This window comes from Trichosurus vulpecula, chromosome 2 (assembly GCF_011100635.1).
Source record: "Trichosurus vulpecula isolate mTriVul1 chromosome 2, mTriVul1.pri, whole genome shotgun sequence".
NCBI lineage: Eukaryota > Metazoa > Chordata > Mammalia > Diprotodontia > Phalangeridae > Trichosurus > Trichosurus vulpecula.
In genome coordinates, this window is record NC_050574.1 from 45,199,969 (window position 1) to 45,224,307 (window position 24,339).

The following is a 24,339-nucleotide window of genomic DNA, read 5'->3' on the forward strand; positions in this document are numbered from 1 at the left end:
GAGGGGAATATATATGGGAGTGATGTAAAAACAAAACATCAAAGCCCATTTTTGAAGAAGCATGGTGCATGGCCATAGTCATGAGCTTACTCCTTTATGGGCCTGGGAGCCTCACTCATGGGTCTGGTTCGCTCCCCCACCCCTAGCTACGGGTCTTACAGGTAACTAATGGCAATGGGCAGGGGGACAAAGTGAGAAAATATAGATTTTGCTCATCATTGCTACTAGTAGGAAAATAACTCAAAGAGCGTGCCCCATCACTGGGGGCCCTTGAAAGCTGTCCTTTCTGCAGATTAAGGAGGGCATATTTGATTATTCCTAACAGATGAATGGAAAGCTAGGGGGGAGCCATCCTCGAGATTCCAGTTTGGCAATCTCCATTCCAAATCCTCTCCCAACCCCCACCCCACCCACAATCCCCGTGGGCACAGTGAGGAGGGAAATCAGTTGCAGAATCTGCATTGGATCTGCTGTTTGTGCATCCAGAGCTCACTTGGGATTCCAAGGGAAAAAAAAAACTCTTAAAAGCCATTTCTTTTTTTTTCTGTTCCTGTTATGTTGTCAGGGGCTAACAGGGAACAGAACCTCAAGAACAGAACCTCCAGACACTCTCGATGAATGGTTCAACTCTATAAGCGGATTTAATGATAAAACTCTAAAGAATTAGAAATATACAAAAATGTCAAGGCTGCTGTTTTTGGTGGGTTTTTTTTTTTTTTTTTGCTTTTCACCTCCTGGTGGGGTAAGGGTCCTGTCCATCATTCTTGTGCAAAAGGTCATGGTGCTGGCTCAGCAGTCATGTTTCCTCCCTCCCTGGGACAGGAGCAGTGCCCATGGGTGCCCTGCAGCAGGAGGGTAGTACTAAAGGACAGGCCTCTGGAGGCCCTGCTGGCTTCCCTTGGCCTGGAGGATGTCTCTGTGTTTCTGGCTTTATGTCCGACCTTTGAAAGTGTTCATGCAGGTGTAGCTGCCAGAAAACTTGTGGATTTCTTCAAGTGCTGCTTGTGGGAGTATGCTGCAAGAGGGAGAGGAGAGCATGAGGTTTGGACATTCCCATAATGCCTTCTTTTAGCTTCAGTTTTCCTCCACCCTCCCCTCCCCAACCTAGGACCTTTTCCCAGAAGAGCTGCTGTCTGACCATGGCCCCTCCACCCCCATCTTGTACGTGGGACATTGATTTCTTGAACCCAATTGTAAAACTTTACATTTACCACTGCTCAGTTTTATCTTATTCAATTTGGGCCAATATTCAAGACCTTTTAGGGGTCCTTACTCTAGCCTTCAGTGTTTTTTCTCTCTCCCAGATTGGTGGCATCTCCAAACATGATAAGCATACAACCATACATGCCTTTATCCAAATCACTGATAAAAAATGTTGAACAGCACCAGGGTCAAGCATGTGTGTCTGGGACACTCCACTGGGGTTCTGCTCCCAAACTGACATCCAATCGTCAATGACCAGTCTTTGGGTCTGGCCCTTCAACTAGCCCCAGAATCCATCTAACTGTACTATCAGCAATATTTTGACCATATTTGTAAAGTGCTTAGCACTGTGCCTGATCCAGTAAGTACTTAATAAATGCTTGTCCCCTTCTCTCCTCTCTTTCCATATTGATCTGAATATTGGCCACAATCCATGCACCATCTCCCACTCCCTCTGATTTTGTTTGTATAAAAGCTAAGTATGATTTATAATCAGTGTTGCTTTTCAGTATGTACCAATAAATATTTCCTTTCAAAGAGACTTCATTTCGAGGATGAAGCCTATATTTGGGGAGCCACCTATTTGCTTCAGGACACTGTGCATTCAACACATATTGGACCAAATGTAAAATGAAAGGGTTGGTCTCTAAGCTGCCCCCTCAGTCATGTTTGTCATTTTCAGACCATAGTGAATGTGTATCCATATAACTTGTGTAAAGACATTCACTGGGCACTGGGGATTTTTTCCCTCAGCCTGATTCTGTTCAGTTCAGTAATTACTGTGAAATTGATAGCTAGGAAGCACATGTGAAGTATGCCTGAGTAATGACTTCTAAATGAATGTATAGAACAGAAGCAGTGAATCCTTTCGGATCTCTTCTCCAACCTGATATGATGAGAGCCAGCATTTATGTTTATATCCATCCTCACAACAGTCTTGGGAGGTGGGTGCTATTAGCATCAGATTTTACATGGGGATGATGAGGAAACAAAGGCAGAAGCAGGACAAGCGCCTTGCTTAGAGCCAAACAAGTAAGGGTCGGGCAGAATATGAACTCGGGTCTTGAGGACTTGCTCCACTGCACCACCTAGCTGCCCAACCTGGGCAGACAGGCAAAGAGTTGTGGATTTTGTGCTTTGAATGCCCTCTTAAGACACCTGGTGAAAGTTCAACACATTTGTGATATACTTCTTCCAGGAAGGACCCTGGGTTGGGCACTGTACAAAGAAGAAAACCATCCCCAAATCAGAGCTTCCGAGCTAACAGGGGAATGCCCAGCCCAGAATGGGACTCGTATTGAAAGAGCAAATCCTGTGACCTGCGGAATGAAAGCATAATCTTCTGGAAGCACCCCCTTTTGGGGACGTGGCACTGGGTCCTAAGTCTGATACAGTGTCAAGGTGAATCTGAAAGTGGATTCTCTTGACTTCTCTCCAGGCAGTTTTGGCTCTCCTCTCCTTCAGAATCTTGTTTGCAGTGAGCTCTGTTGTCTAGGAAAGCTTGTCCCATCTTTGGCTCCATTGAGAGAGCCGCCATGTTGAGGCCTAGGGAGGCCTCTTAGTTGGCCTTTGTCTGGTCACTGCTGGGATGGGAGCACTTCCAAGGAAGGGTCACAACAAGAGAAAGGGGTTGAGTAAGCCAAAAGAGGCCATTAAGTCTGGAGAAGAGAAGACTTGTTTTCTCTTGTATTCTAATGTCTTGGATGCTGCTCCATATGAGAAAACATAGACTCATGCAGTTTGGCCCATCACTGGGAGCCACGGGCGGGAATGACAAAGACCAATTTTGGCTGGATGTTAGAAAACACACCCTGAGCGTGAGAGCTGGACCCGAGTACGGTGAGCTGCCTACACAGGGGGCGGCTTCCCCTTCTCTGGAGGCTAGCTGACCACTTGTCCACTGGGCTGGAACAGGGATTCTTTTCTGGGTATGGATTAGAACAGATGGACCCGTCTGACCCTGAAATGCTTTCTCTTGTGTGGAGAAGGCATCCTCTGAGATCTCATCCAATTCTGCAATCGTGCAATACTTGGAAAATATTGCAACATGTGGTATTGATTCAATTCAGCAATAGATTTGTTGTTGTTCAGTTGTTTCAGTCATATCTGACTCTTCGTGACCCCATTTGGGGTTTTCTTGGCAGAGATACTGGAGCGGTTTGCCATTTCCTTCTCCAGCTCATTCTGCAGATAAGAAAACTGAGGCAAACAGGGTGAAGTGACTTGCCCAGGGTCACACAGCCGGTAAGTGTCTCAGGCCAGATTTGAACTCAGGTCTTCAGGCCTGGAGCTCTAGCCATTGTGCCACCTAGCTGTCCAAGACAATGGATTAAGCACCTATTATGTATAGTGCAGAGAGGAAGCATGGAGTAAGAGAGAAAAAGCTGGCCTGGAAACCAGGAAGATCTAGATTCAGGTCTTGTCTCTGATTGTTGAGCTTTTCAGCACTCTAGGTAGCCCTCTTAAGATCAGAACGTGAAAAGGTGTTGGTCTTCACTGGTAGTGGGAGTTTCCTATCCCAGTGAAGTCCCTGGTCTACTCTCTCTCTCTCCCTCCATGTGATGCACCAAGCCAGGTATGGGATACAAATTTGTAGGAGACATGGCCCCTGTTCTCAAGGAGCTTATGGTCCAGGAAGGGGAGTGCGGCATGGATATAAGTTATGGATGATCTGTGAGGAGGGCACACACTGTGTTATATCCCTGCCAAGAAATTCCTGAAAGGAGTCATAGGGTCATAGATTGAGAGCCGGAAGGGACCTTAGGAGCCATTATGCCCAGCCTCTCATTTACAGGTAAGGAAACCGAGGCCCAGAGGAGAGCCTGGTGGAACAGGCAGTGTGGCATGGTGGATAGAGAGCTGCTCTTCAAGTCAGAAAGATCTGGGTTCCAGGTTCCAATCCCACCTGCTACCTCTTGGCTGAGTGACTTTGGACAAATCACTGAACTCAGTGCCCCAGGCACACTCTGTAGAAGAGTCACTGAGGTGTGCCAGCGGAGGGGGATCTCCAGAGCAGGGAAGTCACAGGTTTGGCCTCTGCTCGCCACCTTCTATCCCACAAAATCCTCGCCTCTCTCTTGGCTCAGCCTTTTCTTCTGGAGTCTAGCCGTATCCATGGCAACAGACCGGGATAGATTCCTTCTGGGAATTAATGGCACAGAAAAATGGGGTGCTGGATAAAGCTGACCTGACCCCCTGAATTCCGTGAAGTGCGTCCTTCTCTTCCCTGAAAGAGCCTTCTAGTTCAAGTGGGTTTAGTGAAACAGTCAGAGCTAGGTTTTCTAGGGGCTTGTGGTGACCCGGTCCCTGGGACAGTTGTGCTCCCTGGGTCCCCAGAGCCCTTTCCCAGCCTCCAGTAGGAGACTCAGAAAAAGCCTGCTGGAGCCAGAAACCAGGAAATGCCATCCTGGAATGAGCTCGAGCTGAAAGGGCCAGTTGTGTGACAGCCAAATGGCCTCCGGGAATATGAGGCAAGGTCAATCCCAAGGACATCCCTGGAGTTGGGAGGAGCTGGAACCAGATCCCAAGTCTTATAAAATTTCAAGGTGAATTCCCGATCAGGACCACCTTTTTTTTCCCCAATCACTCATTTTGGGGGATCAGACCCAGTCTGGGTGAATCTTGCATCTTGGGGTGGGGGAATGTGCTAGGCTATGGGTTATTTATTTTGTATAAGAAGAGAAGATGGGCTGGTCATTCGGTGAGAGTGAAGACGAGAGGTACCAAGAGTGATCCACTGGGACCTGCTGGATGTCAGGACAAAAGAAGGGAGGCCTCCATCCTGTCAGGTAGACCCCAGTGACAAACTTGTAGGACGCAGACAAATGTCATATGGAGTAGACAAGCCATGGAAAGCATTGGAGGGAAATCAAATTGAGATCACAGATTCATTTGAACATATCTTGTACCTGGCAGACTCAGAGAGGGCAGGGACTGTTTCCTTTTTGTCTTCATCCCCCCCAGTGCTGGGTACAGTGCTTTTCACATGGTAAATCTGGACTGAATGTTGAATTGCACATGTGGCACCTGGTTGGCTCAGGGGATAGAGCACTGGACTTGGAGTCAGATAGATTTGGGTTCAAATTCTGTCTCAGGCATTTAATAGCTGCGTGACCATGGGCACATTACCTAGCCTCTGTGCCTCAATTTCTTTATCTGTAAAATGAAGGGGTTGGAGTCCCTTTCAGCTCCAGATCTGGGATGTTATGATACATGTACGTTAAAGCCCCCCAGATTATAGCTCATGACCTAAGGAGCACAGAGGAAGAAAACTGACAAGTCTTGACTGGTGTCTGGTGAGCTGGGTGCCCCCAAGATGACTGACTGCCTGGGATGCTGGAGGACAGATGCCTGTGCAGGCCCCACAGACTGGATCAGATGGAGAAGGGCAGTTCTCATCACTTTCTGCCTTTCCCAGCTGAGAGGATCTATCTTCCTGGGGGATGGGGGAAGGGCCTGCCCATGGCTTGCTGAGCACAGGGCAGAGGCAGGAGAGCCGACGGTGAACCCTGCCAGTCCTAGAGATGTCAGCGGCTGGGCACTGAGGGAGTGCTTCAGAAGCACACAGGAGAAGCAGGCTTCTGGTAAGCTGTTCTCCTAGGCCAGAGGAGGAACCTCATAGGCAACGCTCACGTAATGCATGTGTAAAGGAGGGATGATTTCCAACTGCTTGTGCAAAATATGATCAGACTCTGGCCTTCCAGCCAGAGAAGAGCCTTTTCCAGTGGGGTGGGCCTGACCTCAGGGTTTGCTGTGCAGGCAAACCCATGTTCTGCAGAATGAAGATGAGGTGGTCTTCTAGAGCATGAAGACTTCCTGAGCTGCATCCTCCTCAGAGAAGAAAGAAGGTCAGACTTTTGGCCTCCAGGCCAGAGGAGTAGTGAAGGGGCCCATGATGGGGGCAAGCTAGGCCTCTGGACTTCACCCGTCTCTGCTTTTAGGGCTAAGGAGAGAAGCAGGGATTTCACCCATCAAAGGAATCCCCAGATGAGCAAACTCTCTCTACTAACACAGGTTGCACCTTCTTTCTCTGTAACTTAGGTCAGACAGAGCTGCCTAGAGCACCGAAGAGAGATATGTCCAGGGCCACACAGCCAGGATGGGTCTGAAGCAGGATTTCCACCAGGCCTCCCTGGCCACCATCCGCTCTGTCCTTTTGTTTCACTCTGTCTGCTGTTTCAGTTACTGAGGTAAATGGTACAGATCCAACTCGAAGCGCAGACTGCTTGTTGAAGCAGTCCCAGAGAAGGCTGGCCTGTAAGCAGAGCTCACACATTACTGAGAACGCCTCACTTTTGGTGTCTGTTTCTTGAGTCCTCGGCATCTTCTGCAGGTTACAGCAATACGGCTCTCTGAAACCCTATGGGCATTTGTTACCTGGCGTGCTTGTACAGGAGTCAGGGAAACTAGACAACAGCCGCGTCTACATTAAATTGGGAGGTTCCTGGAGTAATCTCCGGTCAAGGACATAATGATTTCAAAGAGAGAAACCACCCTTTCGGCATCAGGCCTTTGCATTAGACCCAGTCTGGGTGAGCCCAGAGGCCATGCCGGGCCATGGGTCATGTGCTATTTAGAATATAAAGCATGAAGATTTTTTTTAACGTGTTAGCAGGTACAGTGGACAGAGTGCTAGGCCTGGAGTCAGGAGGACTGGCTAGCTGTATAACCCTGGGTAAGTCACTTAACCTCTGTTTGCCTCAGTCTCCCCATGTGGAAAAAGGGGATAATGATAGCACCTACCTCCCAGGGTTGTTGGGAGAACATTAAAGTACTATATAAATGTTAGATGTTATTATTATGTTTTTTTATCACAAGCATGTGTCCTTCAATTCAATTCAATTAATTTCAACAAATATTTATTAAGTGCCTGCTGTGTGCTAGGGATGCAGAGGGGATAGAGGAAGCTCCCTGAGGGCAAGTACGACATCCAGAGTCTAACACGAGACTCTGCCTATGCTGAATGACAGCATCACTGCTAGCCGGACTCTGCTTTCCCTTGTAGTGACTGATGGAGGCTGGACTGAGCACCAACCCCTCTCCCCATCCCAGACACACCCTGTACCTTTTCAAGATGACGAGGATGTTCATAGTCCAGGGGAGCAGGAGAAGGGCCTGGTTGAGCTGGACGGCTTCCACTGTCCTCCGGGCCACTGTTTCTGGCTTCAGTGGGGGAAAGAGGTTGGGAAACCTGCAAGGATGAACACAGATGCCGTATCACGCTAGATGTCTTGCCTCAGGGACCCACCGCATTCAGGGCTTGGATGAACAGGCAGGTGACCACAGAAGGAGGAAGGGATGGGGTCACAGGCGAGAGCCTCAGCACCCCAATGAGCATTATCACAGAGAAAGCAGAAACAGACCATTTGGGAAAATGAGGCACAGCTTTGCAGCAGGGCCAGAGTGAAGGGTCCAGCCGCTGGCCTGACTTCACGAGGAAGTTACCTGGAGGAGGGAAAGAGAGAGGTTGTGTGTGGCAGCCTCAGAGCTGCTTGGGACCTTGGAGACTAGAACACAAGAGCATCATGATCATTATCATCAACAAGCATTTATTAAGCACCTACTGTGTGCCAAACATGTGTGAATGCTAGGGACACAAAGAAAGCCCAAGGTCCCTGATCTCAAGGCGCTCACAGTCTAATGGAGAAAAGAACATGTAAAGGACTACGTACAAATAAGCTGTAGATGGATAAATTGAGGATAATCTCAGAATAAAGGCATTCAGATGAAGGTGCACTGTTTCCTGAGACTTAAGGAAAGCCAGGAGGCAGAGATAAAAGGAGAACATTCTAGGCAGGGGGGACAGCCAGGGGAAATGCCCAGAGTCAGAAGATGGAGGCTTTTGTTAGAGGAGCAGCCAGGAGGCTGGGGTAGCTGGATCAGAAAGAAGACCGAGGGGAATAAAAGTAAGAAGGTAGGAAAGGTAGGGAGAGGCCAGGTGAAAACGGGCTTAAAAAAAGGCAAATAGAGGATCTTATATCCCATCCTGTAGGTAATAGGGGTTTATTGGAAAGGGAAATGACACGGTCAAATCTTCATTTGAGGAAGATCAATTTGATAGCCAAGTGGACGACAGACTGGAACAGGGAGAGGCGTGAAGCCGGGAGACCCACCAGAAGGCTACTGAAGAAGTTGAGGTGTGAGGTGATGAGGGCCTGCGCCGGGAGGGGGACTGTGTCAGAGAAGGGGACATCTGTAAGAGATATTGTGAAGGTGGAGGTCACGAGAACTGACACCAGATTGGATCTGGGGAGGTGACTGCATCGAAAGGTTCGAGAATGACTTCCAGGTTGTGAAGCTCTGGGCAGTAATGGGGAAGTTGTGAAGGGGAGTGGTGAGGCTAGTAAAGCTAATTAGTTAATTAATTTAATTAGTAAAGCTAATGAATTCTGTTTTAGTCACGTTGAGTTTAAGATCTGTACAGTGTTCAGTTTGAGATGTACTATAGGCAGATGATAATATGTGAGATTGGAACTCATGAGACAGGTAAGGGCTAGAAAAACATTTCCATCTTCATGGAAATGAAAACTGATTCCATGGGAACTGATGAAATCACCAAAAGAAAGAGTATGGAGGGAAGAGTATCCATGACAGAGCCTTTGGGGGGATAGCTGTGTGTAGTGGGTATGATCTGGAAAAGAAAACTGAGAAGTAGCTAGACAGGCAGGAGGAGGTCCAGAAGAGATCAGAGTCCTGAAAACCCGTACAGGAGAGAGTATCCAAGAAGAGAAGCCAAGAAGTCAAGAAGGGTGAGGATTGAGAAAAGGTCATCCGATCTGAAAATTGAGGGATCCCTGGTAACTTGGAAGAGAGCACTTCTGGCCGAATGATAAGGTTGGAAGCCAAACTGTATGTAGAGTGTAGAGGGTTTAGAAGAAAGTGAGAGAGGAAGAGGGGGAGGCACCAACTGTAGACAGTCTGCTCTTAACCACAAAAAGGAAGGGTGATCTAGATGACAGATCAAAGGTCAGATCAAAGGAAGGAATTTTATGGATGGAGAAGACATGGGTGTGTTTGTAGGAAGCCAACAGATAGGGAGAGATTGAAATGAGAGTGTGGGGATAAGAGAGGGGGCAGGCTGCTGGAGGAGATAGGATAGGATGGGATCAAGGCTACATACAGAGAGAGCTTTGCTTCATACTAGACAGGGGTGAAAGAGGAGATAGTGAGGGAAGGCATCACAGTTATGTGAAATAAGGAGATAGAAGGGGAAGCTCTCAGTCAATGCCTCGATTTGTCTTTTGGGAGGTGTGAGGCAGGGTTCTCAGCTCAGAGGGTGGGGGAGGCATTGCCATGGGAAATTTGAGGAGGGATGGAAGCATTTTGAAGAGCTGCTGGCAAGACACTCTAGGAAAGGTGCCATGGTGTGGTGGAGGAACACTGACTCTGGAACAGACGAGCTAGGGTCAAATCCTGCTCCCACTCAGTGTTGCTCCTTGTGTGACCTTCAACAATCGATCAATAACCCATCCATGTGGTGGAGGGGAAAGAGTACTTGTTTGGAGTAAGAATGTCTCCCCATTGTTGGGTTTCTTCATTTTTGGGCAGGTGAAATGAATAGAGCACCAGGCCTGAAGTCAGGAAGTACTGAGTTCAAATCAGACCTCAGATACTTACTAGCTGTGTGACCCTGGGCAAATCACTTTACCCTGTTTGCCTTAGTTTCCTCATCTGTAAAATGGACTGGAGAAGGAAATGGCAAACCACTCCAGTATCTCTGCCGAGAAAACCCCAAATGGGGTCATGAAGAGTCAGACACGATTGGAAATGGCCAAACAACAAAGGTCCCTTCTAACTTGGATATTCTATGATTGGGGACACAGGATCATACAGTGGAAAGAGTACTGAATGTGGAGACAGAAAGCAGCAAGATGGTCCAGTGGGTAGAGCACTGGCCTTGGAATCAGGAAGGCCCCAGTTTAATCTGGCTGTGTGACTGCAGGCAAATCCCTCCTGCTCCTCAGACAGCCTGCATTTTTTCCTCTATAAAATCGGCGAGAGCAGTGGTTCTGAACCTGACGGAGTCTACGGTTCAATCTTGTTCTACGCATGTGATTCTGTCCGACGCTGACCTCTCACCTAAGCTGTCTGTCTGTCCCTTAGTTTCCTCATCCATTAAAAGGTTAGAATCAAAACTCACAGGCTCAGGGTAGGAAAGTCACTTGGTCGTCTTATTATGAGGCTCAAGGAAGATGGCGCATCCAGTGCTCTGTGAATCATTTACTTCTTGCATAAATGTGCACTGTTAAGATTACTGGTACTGTTACTTCAAAGTGTTAAGAACAGTCATAACTGACACTTCGAGGTTCTTTGCTTGAGGGTCCCCCCTCCCCGTGCTCTCAGGTCATAGAGTCAGAGGTTCAGAGCTAGTCATCAAATACAAGTCTCTCGTTTCAGAGATGAGGAAACTGAAGCCCCCAAAATTCTTCTTTTTTTTGAGGGGGGAAGGCAGGAAAATTGGGGTTAAGTGACTTGCCCAAGGTCAAACATCTAGTAAGTGTGTCAAGTGTCTGAAGTTGGATTTGAACTCAGGTCCTCCTGACTCCAGGGTCGGTGCTCTACTCACTGTGCCACCTAGCTGCCCCCAAAATTCTTTAAATGACTGATAATAACAAAAATGGTGGCTTACACATAAAGCATCAGAAAACTTGACATTTATTACCTCATCTGAGCTTCCCAATTGCCCTGGGAAGTGGTGCTACTGGTAAAAAGCTTCAGGAAGCTGAAGCTTAGAGGCTTTAAGTGAGTTGCTCAGGGTCAGTCCTTCAATAAGCATTTATTAAGCCCCTACTATGTGTACGAGGCACCGTGCTGAATGGTGGGGATACAAAGAAAGGCAAAACAAACATACAGACAAAAATCAACACAGCCAGGAGGCATCTGAGGCAAGATTTGAACTCAAGTCTTCCCGACTCCATGTCCAACTCCATATCCATTACCTGGCCTAGCTGCCCAGTTTGTTTGTTGCATGTTTTGGTGTATGTATTGTATGTATATTGTATATATGTATGTTGTTGTATGTATTGTCGTTTGTAGTATGTTTGTTGCTAAAGCAGAAAGAGTGTAAGCAGCTCAAACCAATGTTCCTATGGTGTTGGCCTATGATGCTCTTTCTTGGGCAGAGGGTGAGGAGGGTAACAACCCCTCCCCCATTCCACAATCCCCAACAAAAGTGAAAATCACTAAAATGATGATAGAGGGTTGTAAGGCAGCATATGGCAGGCTGCGACCCATAACAGATAAAGAATTACATAAGAGAGCAGGAAAGGTGATCATTTAAAAAAATGGATGGTTGAAAAAGAAGATGGGCCGGTCCTGTGGAGAAGTGAGGAGTATCTAGTGCACAGCTCCACTGGTCTGTGAGGTCAAGGAAAGGTGGGAAGGATCCTCTGGGGCCAAGAGATGGGAGGCCAATGGAGAAGGGTCCCCAGAGGATGGGCAGGTGGGGACAGGCTGTGACCTTTATCACTGGAGAGAATATTCATAAGCAGGAGACCTCAAGTCCCCTGGAGAACATGGATAGTCAGACATTTATCAGGCTCTTCTGAAGTCCTGGCTAGAGTAGCTGAAGACTGGTTACTTTCAGGAAGGAGGTTTTCATTAAGTACAGTTACTTCATCCAGCCCTTTTCATTTGCTCATCCCAAGACTGCAAAGATTCAAGCCTGTAAGTCAGTAGACAACTGCCACCCACCAAAGGGGAAAGTCTTAGATTTCTGTCTCAAAAGGGTAAGAGGGCAAGGAGGTGGAGTTCTACCTGAGAAAAGGGAAAACACGGCAATAAATCTGATTTCCAGCTCCAACCTATTGCTGCGCATTGTGAGCTCAGAGGAATGCTCAACTTGTTTATGAGAACCACCTATTCCCCAGTTCTTTGGAAGTACGTTAGAGTATTGAGACACCTTTGCAAATAGGACTTCACCAGTTAACCCTAAGGGTGAACCAGTTCCTAACCTCTGTCCTCAGAAGGCAGCTTGTCAGCTGTAGAACTCGGCCACCTGCGGTCAAGCCCAGATTGGCAGGTGGCTGCTCTGAGCCTCCACCATCAAATGGATCTGTGAGCTCTTCGATTTGAGTTTTCTCCAGGTGCAGACCCGAAGCTCATCCTGTCTCAACTCTGTCTGTTTTCTCCTCAAAGTCCATCCATCCTGTCTCAACTCTTGTCTATTTTCTCCTCAAAGTCCATCTCAGGAAGTCAGCTTGAAGATATCCCATGCTTTCAACCCCCTAGCACTCAGTCTTTTTTCCTAAGGTCCTGCTGGAGGCCTTCCTTGATTTCTCCTGACACTGAGATGGCAACAGTGGAGCGCCTCGGCTGCCCAACTTCCATTCCCTTGTCCTTGACCTGATCGGCCTGGCTTCTCTGTATATCTTACACTTCCCTTGATGGGTCTGCTTTAGGGTTCCTCACTGGTAAGATGATCTGGTCTGCTCACAATCCCCTCCAACTCTGGGAACAGCAATCACATCGACTCTGCCCTTCCTGGAAAGGCTGAGACAGCAGCCTTCGGGCTCCATTCTCACATCCAGCTTAGAAATAAATGCCCCACTCCGTGGAACATAAATGCATTTTATTTTAGGAAAACTTTAGCAGCAATGCGTTGTAAGAAGCTCTGTCTTAATTAGATGGGGCTGACATGTCCTCAATGTATCATCTCCCTCCATTACAGGGATTCTTTATTTTTCCCCCCCAGAGGGGAGATGTAAGGCAATCAGTGTTAAATGACTTGCCCAAGGTCACATAGCTAGTAAGTGTCCAGTGTCTGAGGACTAATTTGAACTCAGGGACTCCTGACTCCAGGGCCAGTGCTCTATTCACTGTGTCACCTGGCCCCCCTTCATTAAAGAGATTTTAACCACCTTTTAATCATGAACCTTTAAAAAAAACCTGATAACTAGTTCAATATAATGGGCTTCCTTTATAATCTCATATATTTTGTGCATTCAAAAACATTCTGAGGAGTCCATAGGCTTTGCCAGACTGCACAGTAAGTACTTAACCGATGCCTGTTTCTTTCTTTCTTTCTTTCCATGCCACAAAAAGGTAAGGAAGAGAAGGGGGAAGGGAATAAGCATTTATTAGGTACCTACTATGTGCCAGGTACTGTGCTAAAGGCTTTACAGATGTCATTTCATTTGCTCCTCACAACAATCCTGGGAGGCAGGTGCTAATAATTATCTCCATTTTAGAGATGAGGAAACTGAGTCAGGAAGAGATGAAGTGATCTGCCCAGAGTCACACAGTGATCTAAGTACCTGAGGCTGGGTTTGAAATCAGGCCTTCCTGACTTCAGGCCCAAGGCTGTATCTACTGCTTAAGAGGAACCCTTGTTTATCAGAATATAAGTTCCTTGAAGGCAGGAACTATTTTGTCTTTTATGTCCATATATCCAGAGCTTAGCAGAATTTCTGGCACATAATGTTTAATAAATGCTTTTTAATTTTGTTTTATTTCGTAAGGCTGATGGTCTAGAAAAGTAGCTGCAAAGACTAGCTTCCTCTTTACTTACCTGACCCTCATTCCCTGAAACATCTCTGTGCTAGTGTGGAAGGGCAGGACGGTGGTGGCATTGACCCCTGGACAGTCCAGCAGACCCAGAGTCAGACTCTCCATGAAGGCGAAGGAAGATGCTTTGGAGGTGCAGTAGTCAATGGCTCCAGGGATGGCCGACAAAGCCAGAACTGAATTTAGACACACAATGTGGCCATTCTGGAGCTCGAGCATCCGGGGCAGGAAGGCCTTGGTGGTCTAAGGCAGAAACAGGAAGTCAGCTTGAAGATACCCCATGTTTTCAACCCCCTAGCACTCATCCTTTTTCCTAAGGGGCAAGGATATTGATAACCTCTCTAGGAACCAAGCGTTATGCTTAAGGAGGAACAGAAAAGATATCTAGACTCATCTGCTTAATGGGGGCCAAATCCAAGAGATCATAAAGACCCAAGATCTTCTGGTACCACTGGTTGGATCCAGTATCACCCTGTTTTCTGACACGCCCACTGGCCCAGATGATTTCACCCTCCCCTCCTGGAGTCATTCTCAAGGCAGCTGAATCTATCCTAGCAAGAAGTGGTCACAGTCCTATCCCAGATGGGCTCCAGCAGCTGCTCCTACCCAGAATTGTCCCAGTGTGTTGATGTGCTGTGACTTCAAGAGGGCGTCATCATCACTGTCCATCAGGCTCTTCCCATGGACTACGGCAGCATTGTTCACCAGGATAGTGATATCCCCCACCTAGGAACAAGAAGAGGAGAAGAGAGTCTAATTAAAACATTGTGACATGAATGCCCTCTGACCCAGCCAAGCTAAGCCCACCCATCATCCCTCAAATGGACACATCACCTCCCACCTCCAGGGATTGCACAGGCCACCTCTCACGCATAGAAAGAACAGATCTGGTTGAAGAAATCACTTCTTGTGCGTAGAAAGGATTCCCTCTTTGGTTCCAATCGTTAAAAAATCCTTCTCTTCCTCCAAGACTCAATGTACCTCCTTCTGGATGCCCACCCTGACTGCTCGAGTTAGAAGTGATATTCCCCTCCTCAAATTTCCTTAGAACACTTCATTTGGTTCTCTTTTCTTACCCCACTGCACAGATAATATGCTTATTTGTGTATGTACATGGGATTTTCTTCTTAACAGATTGCAAGTTCCTTGAGGAATTATATCATTCAACTCAATCCAATAAGTACTTATTAATCATGCACTGTGTGCAAGGTCTAGTGCTGGGCAATGGGGAGGGGGTGGGGGGAGAGACAAGGACAGAAATGAGACGGTCCCTGCCCTCAAAGAGCCTATATTCTTGGGGGGAGAGAGAATGTATATCAATAAACAAGTACAAAATATTACTTAATTATATTACTGGAATGTAAATTCCTTGAGGGAGGGGCTGCTTTGTTTTTGTTTTTATATCTTCATTCCTCCATTAATCATGCCTATATTTATCCTACATATCCTATATATATATATATATATATATATGTTATACACACGTGTATATACATACACACACATGACAAATATATCCTATATTTCTCATAATGGTCATTTAATAAGTTGTTTGGAATCTTGACAATGTGGAGGTAGGTTTTTTGGGGCGGGGAGTGATCTGCTATTTCATCTCTAGAGAGTATAAGTTAGTACTCTTCGAGAGATGCCTCCAATCTAACTGCGATTTAAGTGACTTGATCAGGGTCACACAGACAGGATGTGTCAAAAATGGGTATTTGAACCTAAATCAGCAAATTCAGCTCTCTATCCAACAAATAATAAATGCTTAATAAATGGTCTCTGAATGAATGGACCTATAAGAAATCAGCCAGTGGAGAAAGGGTTTGGGAAAGGAAATAATAAAGAAGAGGCAGGGAGAGTGAGCCCGATTTCTTTGGGTTCTCTCTGTTCATGGACATTGGTGGTGCTACCTTTACCCTCAACCACCAGGTCTTCCCTAGGGGTAAAGATGGAGTAACAGTAGCCTATTTCCTTGGCCCCTTGGGTCCATCATGAGGTTGGCCCTGGGCATCCACTATGAGAAAGGCTCCCTCTGAGGCCAGATCACAGGGAAGGCATCTCTTTTCAAACATGCCTGAGATTTGTCTGTACCATCATGTCTCCCATGGGATTCTCAGCCTCTTAGTCTGATCTGAAGACAGGCCCAAGAGACCAGCACAGCCTTCTTCTCCCTCCTAGGCTCCCTACCTTCTCTCGAACAGCTTTTGCTGTCTGGTAAACTTCTTCACGGTTGCCCACATCACAGATAAAATAGTGGCATTCGGTGCCCATCAGCCGGATCTCTTCTGTGGTCTCCTTTAGGCATTTCTCAGTTCGACCCCAAAGGATGATCTGAAAGTGGAAAGAAACAGAAAGGTCAGACAAAATCAAAACCAAGTTTATTATGGAAAAGGCTAACCAGATTCAGCTAGACCATAGATCACTTCAGATAACCATGTGCCCTTTACATGGCGCTTTCATTTATATGTATCTTCTCTTTTGATCCTTACAACAATGCTGGAAGGAAAATGCGATTGCTTCCCCCATTTTCCTGAGGCTCAGAGAGTTTGAATGAATTGTGGAATGAGGCTACTTTCTCCCCCCCGCCATTTTCAGTGCTTCTGCCTGATGTACCTTCTGTACATTGTAGCTGATCACCTCCCCCACCCTAAGCAGCCTCTTGAACATGAGCCTGGGATGGGGAAAGGGGACCCTGGAACCTAGAGCTTTCTGACACCAAGTTCACTCCTCTCTACAGACGCTCACCTAGTCTAGTTCTGAATTTATGATAACCCAGGGAGAGGTTAGTTTACCTCTGGGTCTGCTCAGCAAACCAGTACCAAAATTTTGGGGGAATATTCAACAAATTTGAGATAGATTAAGATTTCCAAGCACTCATTGGTGAACCAAATACATGATGGCCAGAATTATCCTCTCCTTATCTATTCATTCAGTCCCCTTACTGGTCTCTACTAGGCAACTTTCTTAGAGCCTAGTTGGTTCAGAGGCCTTTATTTGAAAATAGGGTCTAATATAGATTTTTTAAAAGCTATAATATTAAATCTGGGATCCTCCCCCAGGCCCCCGGTCACTAGATCAGATTAATTTCCAGAATTAATCTGAATCAATGAGCTTTAACTAAATGAGGTTGTATTGAGTAGTGAACAGGGTGAGGAGAGGATTAGCAGGCGGGAAAGCTCCTCTGGATGACTCAGACTTAGACTAACTCGCCCAGTTGTGGCCGCTGGACGTTTAAAAGAATGTGGAGGAGCCCGAGAAGGTCCCGAAGAGAAAACTGTCATGTCCCTGCAATGAGCGATGTCCTGTTTCACACAGCTAGTCATAAACTGCGGTTGCTCGTTACCTCATTACTGGCAGAAAATGCAAATGGTTCCAAAAAGGCTTTGGATAAATTTATGAAGGCCATAGTAGACGCAGCGCTAAGTGGTTTACAAGACAAGCTGGGCTCCGTGTGCTCTCGAGCACCAGGCTTTCCTGTGGAGGGTCCCTCTGGACCTCTGTTAATGGACCCGAGGTCTGACCCAGGCTCGAGGGGCCCTCGAGGTACCTTATGGTCTCTTCCACATGGTCACAGGTGGCCAAAGTCACTAACAACCTTTCCTTTAGTCCTCGGACTAAAAAAGCACCAGGCACCCCTAATTTTTTGAGAACCCTGCATCCTGTAGTTGAACCTGATTCCTACTTAACTCAGATGAGTGGATCAGCATTTCGCACAGTGCCTGGCACACAGAAGGCGCTTAATAAATGTCTGTTGAATTGATAGGCACACACTGGTGCCTGCGAGGGCAAGGGCTCTTGCTGAGTTTTTGTATATCTAAATAGAGACCAATCGGAGACAAATGCCACATAGGACTTTCCAGCAAAATCCAATCCAATTCAATTAATTTCAATTTTACCAGCACTTGTACCTGTTGGGTACCAGGCACTGTTATAGGTACTAGAGACAAAACCCAAAAAGGCAAAGACAAAACAATCCATTTCTGCCCCAGAGAAACTTTCACTCCACTGGTGGACGGAGAGGGGAGGGAAAGGGATAGAATATATTCAGATAAGTAAACTTAGGATATCTACAAAATCAATACACAGTAATTGGGAGACTAGTAATAATTTGGGAAAGAAATCAGGAAAGGCCTTAAAAGAGGTGGCAACTGAGCTGAGGCTTGAAGGAAGCTAGGGTTTCCAAAAGGCAGAAGAAAGGAGGAACGGCATTTCAGGCATGGGGCACAGCCTGTGAAAAAACATGGAGATGGGAGATGGAATCTTATGGCTGGGAACAGTGAGTAGGCCAGTTTGGCTGGAATGTAGAGTGTATGAGGGGGAAGAAAATTGAGATCATTCAAGCAAGGGTCAGGTTGCAGCTTTTAAATGCCAAATAAAGGACTTGGTATTTTATGCTAAAAGCAGAGAGGATGCTGAAGCTGCCATGATAGGGCTTGTGCTTTGGGATGGTACACTTGGCAGCTCTGTGGAGGGTGGATAAGACAGGGAGACCAATGAGGAGGCTCGAGCCATGGAACAGGTGATGAAGGCAGGGATTGGACTGGTTATGATGCGAAGAGAGAAGGGGATGGACTTAAGAGACCTTGAGGAGATGGATTAGATAAGACTTGGAGACTGGCGGGATATGGAAGCTGGGTAAAGATGACTCCAAGGTGACGGGAACGGCAGAGTGGTGGTAATTTTGACAGAAATATGGAAGTTAGGAGATGGGCTGGTGAGGGGATTTAGAGGGAAAAATGGTGAGCTCTGTTTTGGACAGAGGATCAGGCTGAGTGTGAGATTCCTCTGGGTGGAGATGGAGGGGCAGATAGGTAGATTGTGCCGAGTCTGCATAGAGAGGCAGCTGGGTGATGTGGGCTATTGGATAGAACTCTGGACCTAAAGTCAGGAAGACCTGAGCTCAAGTCTCCCACACTAACCAGCTGTTTGACCTTGGGAAAGTCACTTAACTAGGTTCTGCCTCAGTTTCTCCATCTGTAAAGCAGGTATAATAATAGCACCTACCTCCCAGGACTGTTGTAAGGACAAAATGAACTCTTTGTACAGTACGTTGCAAACCTTCGAGCTACAGAAATTAATGTTTTTCTTATTCTTAATTATGGATTATAGCTGAACTCATGGAAGTTGATAGGGTCACCAAGATAGAGCAAAAAGGCAGAAGAGGAGAGGGCTGGGGATGGCGCCCTGGTGGGACATGGATGATGACTCTGCAAAGCAGACAAAGACCCAGGTGGTGCAGCGATAACACCCCTAAAGCTCCATACAGTACTTCCCCTTGGAAGGAACTGAAATTGGTATTGCTCCTGGGTTAATCCTCAGAGCTGCTGAAACCCTGACTCTCTCCTAAGTCCCTCCAGGACCCACAGGACGCCCTGTGGTGTAGACGTTGGTGCTGCTGGACAGGCCACCTCCTTCCCTGGCACTGCCCTGCCTGAAATACCATCGGAATGGTTGTGGGTAGCCCAAGGTGGGGAAGGGAGGGAGGAGCTTCAAGTTACCTGGAGTTTTTCTAGAATCGTACACATTAAGTAACACCACCACCAACAACGATGTTAACTCACATTTCTATGGTGCCTTATAATTTGCACAATGCTTTCCTCCCGACCACCCTGTGAGGTAGGCAGTATAAATATCGCTACCCCCATTACGCAGATGACAAGGCTGAAGCTCTGAGAGACTTAAGCACTTTTGCCCATGATCACAATAAGTCTGTGTAGTGACATCTGAGCCCAGGTCTCCAAACGCCAAGTCTAGCATTTTGGAAAATTCCCCATCGAAGTTTTGGGGGTGGGAATGAGGATAACACCTTGGGGGCATATCAGCACAGATCCACAGAGAAGTGTAACCATGGGAAGGCTATGTGAACACTGCTTTGCAGGGATAAGACTAAGTGACTTCCTTAGATTCTGAGTGACTGAAAAACCAATGAGGGTACAGATGAGATAATGAAACATAACTTCCTCTCCCCATCATGGCAGAAGGTAGGGGACCAGGAAGACAGAATTTGTTATATTATCAGTCACTGTGGCTCGATTTTCATGAGGGGAGGAGGGCCTGGGGAGGAGGAAGAGTTGAAATGACTGTGCTATAACACAAAAAGACATCCCATGAAACATATTTTTTTAAAACAAAGATTAAGCAGCTCCCAGGATGAGAAGCCACTTCTCTGCATCTGGAGAATTCATGTGGCCATAGACTGGGCATCAACTCCTCACAGACACTTTTTTTGCCTCTGTGGTTCTCCTGCACCAGAACCAAAACATTTTACCTACAACTTGACTTTGAAATCTGTGCAAAAGCCATCCTGCCAAGGGACCATCTACCCAGCTGAAAGAATGTCTGGGAGAGGGAATGAAGGGCACAGAAAGGGCTACGGGAAGAAATTCAAAGCCTTTAGCAGCCTGCGATGGCCCTTCTCTGGCATATCCTCCATAGACAGTGTAAGAAGTCAGAAGGGAGCTTTTGACAACTCAGCCATCACAATGATGGTGCATTCATTCCCACCCCCAGGAGATGAAAGGCTTTTTGCAAGGCTTGCATACAGAGCTACAGGCTGGCAGAGCTTACAGGGAAGACAGGGTGAGTAGCAGGAAGCCAGGGATGCTGGGGTTCAGATGTTTCCGAAAGTATGAGTGGAGCCAGAGGTCCTAACGTGGATTAAACCATGCCTTGATTTACCCATTTGCTAATGAGAAGAATAATTTCCTTTGAATGGAGAGAGGTGAGAGTTTGATTGGTCTCCCTATACCCAAGATGCCGCTATCCTTTCCCGCTTGTCCTTGCCACTAATAGTCCACTTTTGAGGGACAGGGAAGCTTAGAGAGAAGTCCAGAAGGCCCCATATGCCCCAATCACTTTGTATTAAGTTGGACTGGATTTTGCATTGACTTCTGTATACATGTGATTTCCCCCAGCAGACTGGGGGAACATCCTGGAGGGTCTAATTTTGGCTACATAGGGTCAGGGAAAGGGATTGGAGAAGTAATTTCATTGATGGATGAGAAAACTCCTCCCACCCACACAGGTCAGCACCTTCTCGACCTGGAAAGTTGTTCTAAAGCTGTTGAGGGCCCTGAGAGCGTAAGCATCTTGTCCAGAGTCACACAGCCAAAATGTGTCTGAGTTAGGACTTAAACCCAGGCCTTCCTCACCCCAGGGTGGGCTATCTCTATACCATACTACTCTTTGGCTCACAGCAGGAGCTTAATAAATGCTTGTTGAGTTGTACTAACGTCTAGCTATGAGGAAGAAGCGACCACAATAAAACATCTGAGCAGGGGAGCCTTACAGGGGTTGCCTCTTCAGAATCAGTTTCAAATCTTTTAAAATTGGGGGGCAAGGATACCCCCTTCCGCCTTGCCTGTATTGTTCTGCAGAATGCACAGGCCACATGTGAAGGACCAGGCAGTTAGGTTGTCAGGCAGGCGGATGGGGTAGTAGACTTGGAGTCAAGAATTCTAAGTTCAACTCCTGTCTCTGACAATTGCTGGCTGTGTGACCCTGGGCAAGTAACTAGACCTCTCTGTGCCTCATCTGTAAAATAAGGGGTGGATTCATTGACTTCTCCGGCAGCTTCCAGTTTTCAATCTATAATTCTATAATACAGGGCTCATGGGTGATGGGGGGGGGGTGGTTACTGAGGATGAAGAGGTCCACAGCTGGCGAGGGCTTTAGCTCAGCCTTCTTTCATTAGGCACATATTTACTATCCAGTCCTCAAGAGGAAGGCTTTGTTGGGGCTTGGGGCTGGTGATGGAGGGACAGGGGTGGGTGGGGGTGGGGCAGTGAGTGTCCTCTCTTGAATCTGAAAAGGGGAGCATGGGAGCGGGATGGGAAAAAGAAAAGATCTGTCCAACTTTGCTCCTCTCTGGCTTACAGACAGGGTCTCACTGGCAACTGGGCTTGAAGTTGGGGCGTTGCTGGCAGCCAGAGAGATCCCAGCGAGAATCCTCATAATAGGCCCAGACACAGGGACCTTGTCTCTTTGAATTCCCATTCATTCAGGTTATTTAGAGAGGGGCAGGGGGTGGGGGGTGGGGGGAAGAGAGAAAATGTAATCTCTCTTCTTGGACAGGTAGCTGCCAGGCCTGGATCCCATCCAGCCACTGTCTCTTTGCCTCCCCCCCCACCCCTTCAGCCACCATTCGGGGCGGCTGGGCAGCTCCCCCTCCCTCCCCCACCCCTTCCCCCATGCAGGGACTCTGTACCTCCTCCTGTCCCAGATCCCCTCCCATGGGAGCCCGGCTCTTCTTTCAGAAAGTTACTGACCAGAAAATTGGGGAGGGCAGCAGCCCAGCAGGGAGGGTAATCCCCTCTGGGGGGAGGATGCCCCTGGGGGGTGGGGGGGCCTCTTTGCCCCATGCGACCTCAGAATGACCTCACTCCAAGGCTGACCAGTGTCAGGGAATGGGGCTAAGAGAACAGGCTTTCCTCACCCTCTTCCATCCCTGAGAAAATCCGGGCTTTGCAGTGGGTGGATGGGGGAGAGAGGACAGGAAGAGAGATTTATGACCCCTTGAAACTTAACCCTGCCTGCTCCCTGATTAACTTTCAGGACAGGGATAGGCTGAGGTTTTGTGGGGAGAGGTGGCAGTCATTGGCAGTAAGATTTACTCTTGGGTTTAGTTTGTACACTAGTGTCATCAGAGATGGAAACTGAGGCCCGAAGCAACCGAATGTCCTGCTCAGGGTCCAGCAGAAAGCGTGCGGAGGTGCCAAGTCTGAAACTCACGTCCTCGAACCCCAGCACCAAGGACTCCCCACTGTTCTACAACGGGTTCCTAAGGCACTCGTTTGGCACTCACAGCTTCACATGTTGTAGCTAGGGCATAGTTACAACGTAGCTACAACCCAAGGTCAAGGGCCACAGAATTATTGTTACAATAAGAGATTTAGAGCAAGAACGGAGCTCAGAGGTTGAACTCCAACCCCCTCATTTTACAGATGGAGAAACTGAGGCCCAGAGAGATGAGGGCACTTGCCCAACGTCTCAGGTTATTCTGAATTATGTGTGTTTATGTATGTATGTATGTATGTATATTATATGTCTCTCTCTCTCTATACATATGTATGTATGTATATATACTTCCTATCTTTCTCTCTCTCAACTGCAGGCTATGAGTCCTTTAAGGATAGGGACCGTGTCTTATATTCTTTGTAGCCCCAGCCTACCACAATCCTCTCGCACACAGTTGGTGCTCAGTAAATGCTTATGAACAAGCATACCAATCACATACCAATTGCAGTCCCTCTTCAGGGGAATCATCCAAGCCTGTCTCTCCTCATCCCTTCCCCAATTCCAGGTCATTCTTTCAGCTAGTATCTAGTTGCTAACAGCCCAGAGTCACAGGTCCTTTCATTTCCGGAGAGGCCTCAGGGTCAGCAGAACCAGGTCCCACTAGGACATGAACTAGGTTGTGTCAGGGCAGGCCTGTCCCAGGAGGAACGTTTGGTGACCATTGGAATCGAGCCCCTTAGCAGCTCTTTGGTGGGGGCAGCTTGTGCCCTGGTCTTCTGAGAGAAAGGAGGATGCTCTAAAAGGAAAAGAAAAGGTCCTAGGCATCCCAAAGTCATGAGGAGCAATAATTTTAGGTTTGTTTTTGATGGGAATCTCAACCCTTTTACCCTCTCTAGCAGGAGGTTAACAAAGCCCAGTCTTGTGGGCAAGATGGGGAAAACAAACATGGTCCAGGGGCCTGGTATGCTCCAGTCTAGGTCAGGGGACAGCAACAGGTGCTAATGAGGTGGGGGGTGCACTTGAAACTGCTTTTGATGGAGCCAAGCTTGGCTTACTAGAGGACAGAGACAATTTGGAACGGTAGAGTCTCGATTCTCTCTGTGTGGATCAGGCCTGGACTGAGCTTCCCCCAGAGAGAAACAGAGGATTTCCTGGACCATCCCGGGTGCCTGAACCAAGCAGGAGCTGGAGCAGACAGAGCAAGAGACAAAACTCTGATGTTGAGAGGCACACCTGGATGTCATCTTCATAGGTTCTAGGCCTAGATGTGCAAGTCATGTTTGGATGTTTGCAGGCAGAGGGGACCTGGGAAGGGGCAGAAGCCAACAACAGTGTTTAGTGGGATGCTCTCAAGCTCATACCTGGTCCATGTGAACTGAAAGCTGAGAATCTGGCTGGTGGGTTCAACTAATTATCGAAGAGGGCTTTATACTCCCCGAAGTGCTTCCACATCCATTATTTCATTGCTCTCCCAGGTCATTTATCTTCTCTCCTGCCCCAATTACCTTGTAGTTACTTCTCTGTTTTAGGTGGCTTCTCTTCAGTAGAATGGAAACTCTTTGAGGGCAAGGGACTGACTACTCTGTGTGTGCTTATCAAAGTGCCTCAAATACAGTAGTCACTTAATACATTTTGTTGAAACGAATTGAATTTTCACTAATTTAGACAATCCTACGCTGGTTTTCCCTTGCCCTTTGAATTATCTAAGTCAATCAAGCCAATATGTTCAGGGAATTACATATATGTACATAAATGTGGACCTACTCATCTCTCTCTCTCTCTCTCTCTCTCACACACACACACACACACACACACACACAAACACACACACATACGTAGGTAGTATAACCCAAGGTTATGTGGTCCGATACCCTGTGAAGCAGATAATTCAAG

General features: G+C 47.3%; 1 protein-coding gene across 2 annotated transcripts in view; it reads right to left on the reverse strand.

Moving 5' to 3' along the window:
• Window positions 1–615: 615 nt before the first annotated feature.
• The window catches only part of DHRS3 (dehydrogenase/reductase 3), a 51,187-nt gene continuing 27,463 nt past the window's right edge, over window positions 616–24,339 (reverse strand). For both annotated transcript variants that reach the window (XM_036744625.1, XM_036744624.1), the window contains 5 exons: window positions 15,898–16,041; window positions 14,314–14,433; window positions 13,712–13,950; window positions 7,268–7,393; window positions 616–1,015 (listed from right to left, as the gene is read on the reverse strand). In XM_036744625.1, coding sequence (XP_036600520.1) covers window positions 931–1,015; window positions 7,268–7,393; window positions 13,712–13,950; window positions 14,314–14,433; window positions 15,898–16,041 — 714 coding nt within the window. In that variant the 3' untranslated portion in view covers window positions 616–930. The remainder of the gene's footprint in view (window positions 1,016–7,267; window positions 7,394–13,711; window positions 13,951–14,313; window positions 14,434–15,897; window positions 16,042–24,339) is intronic.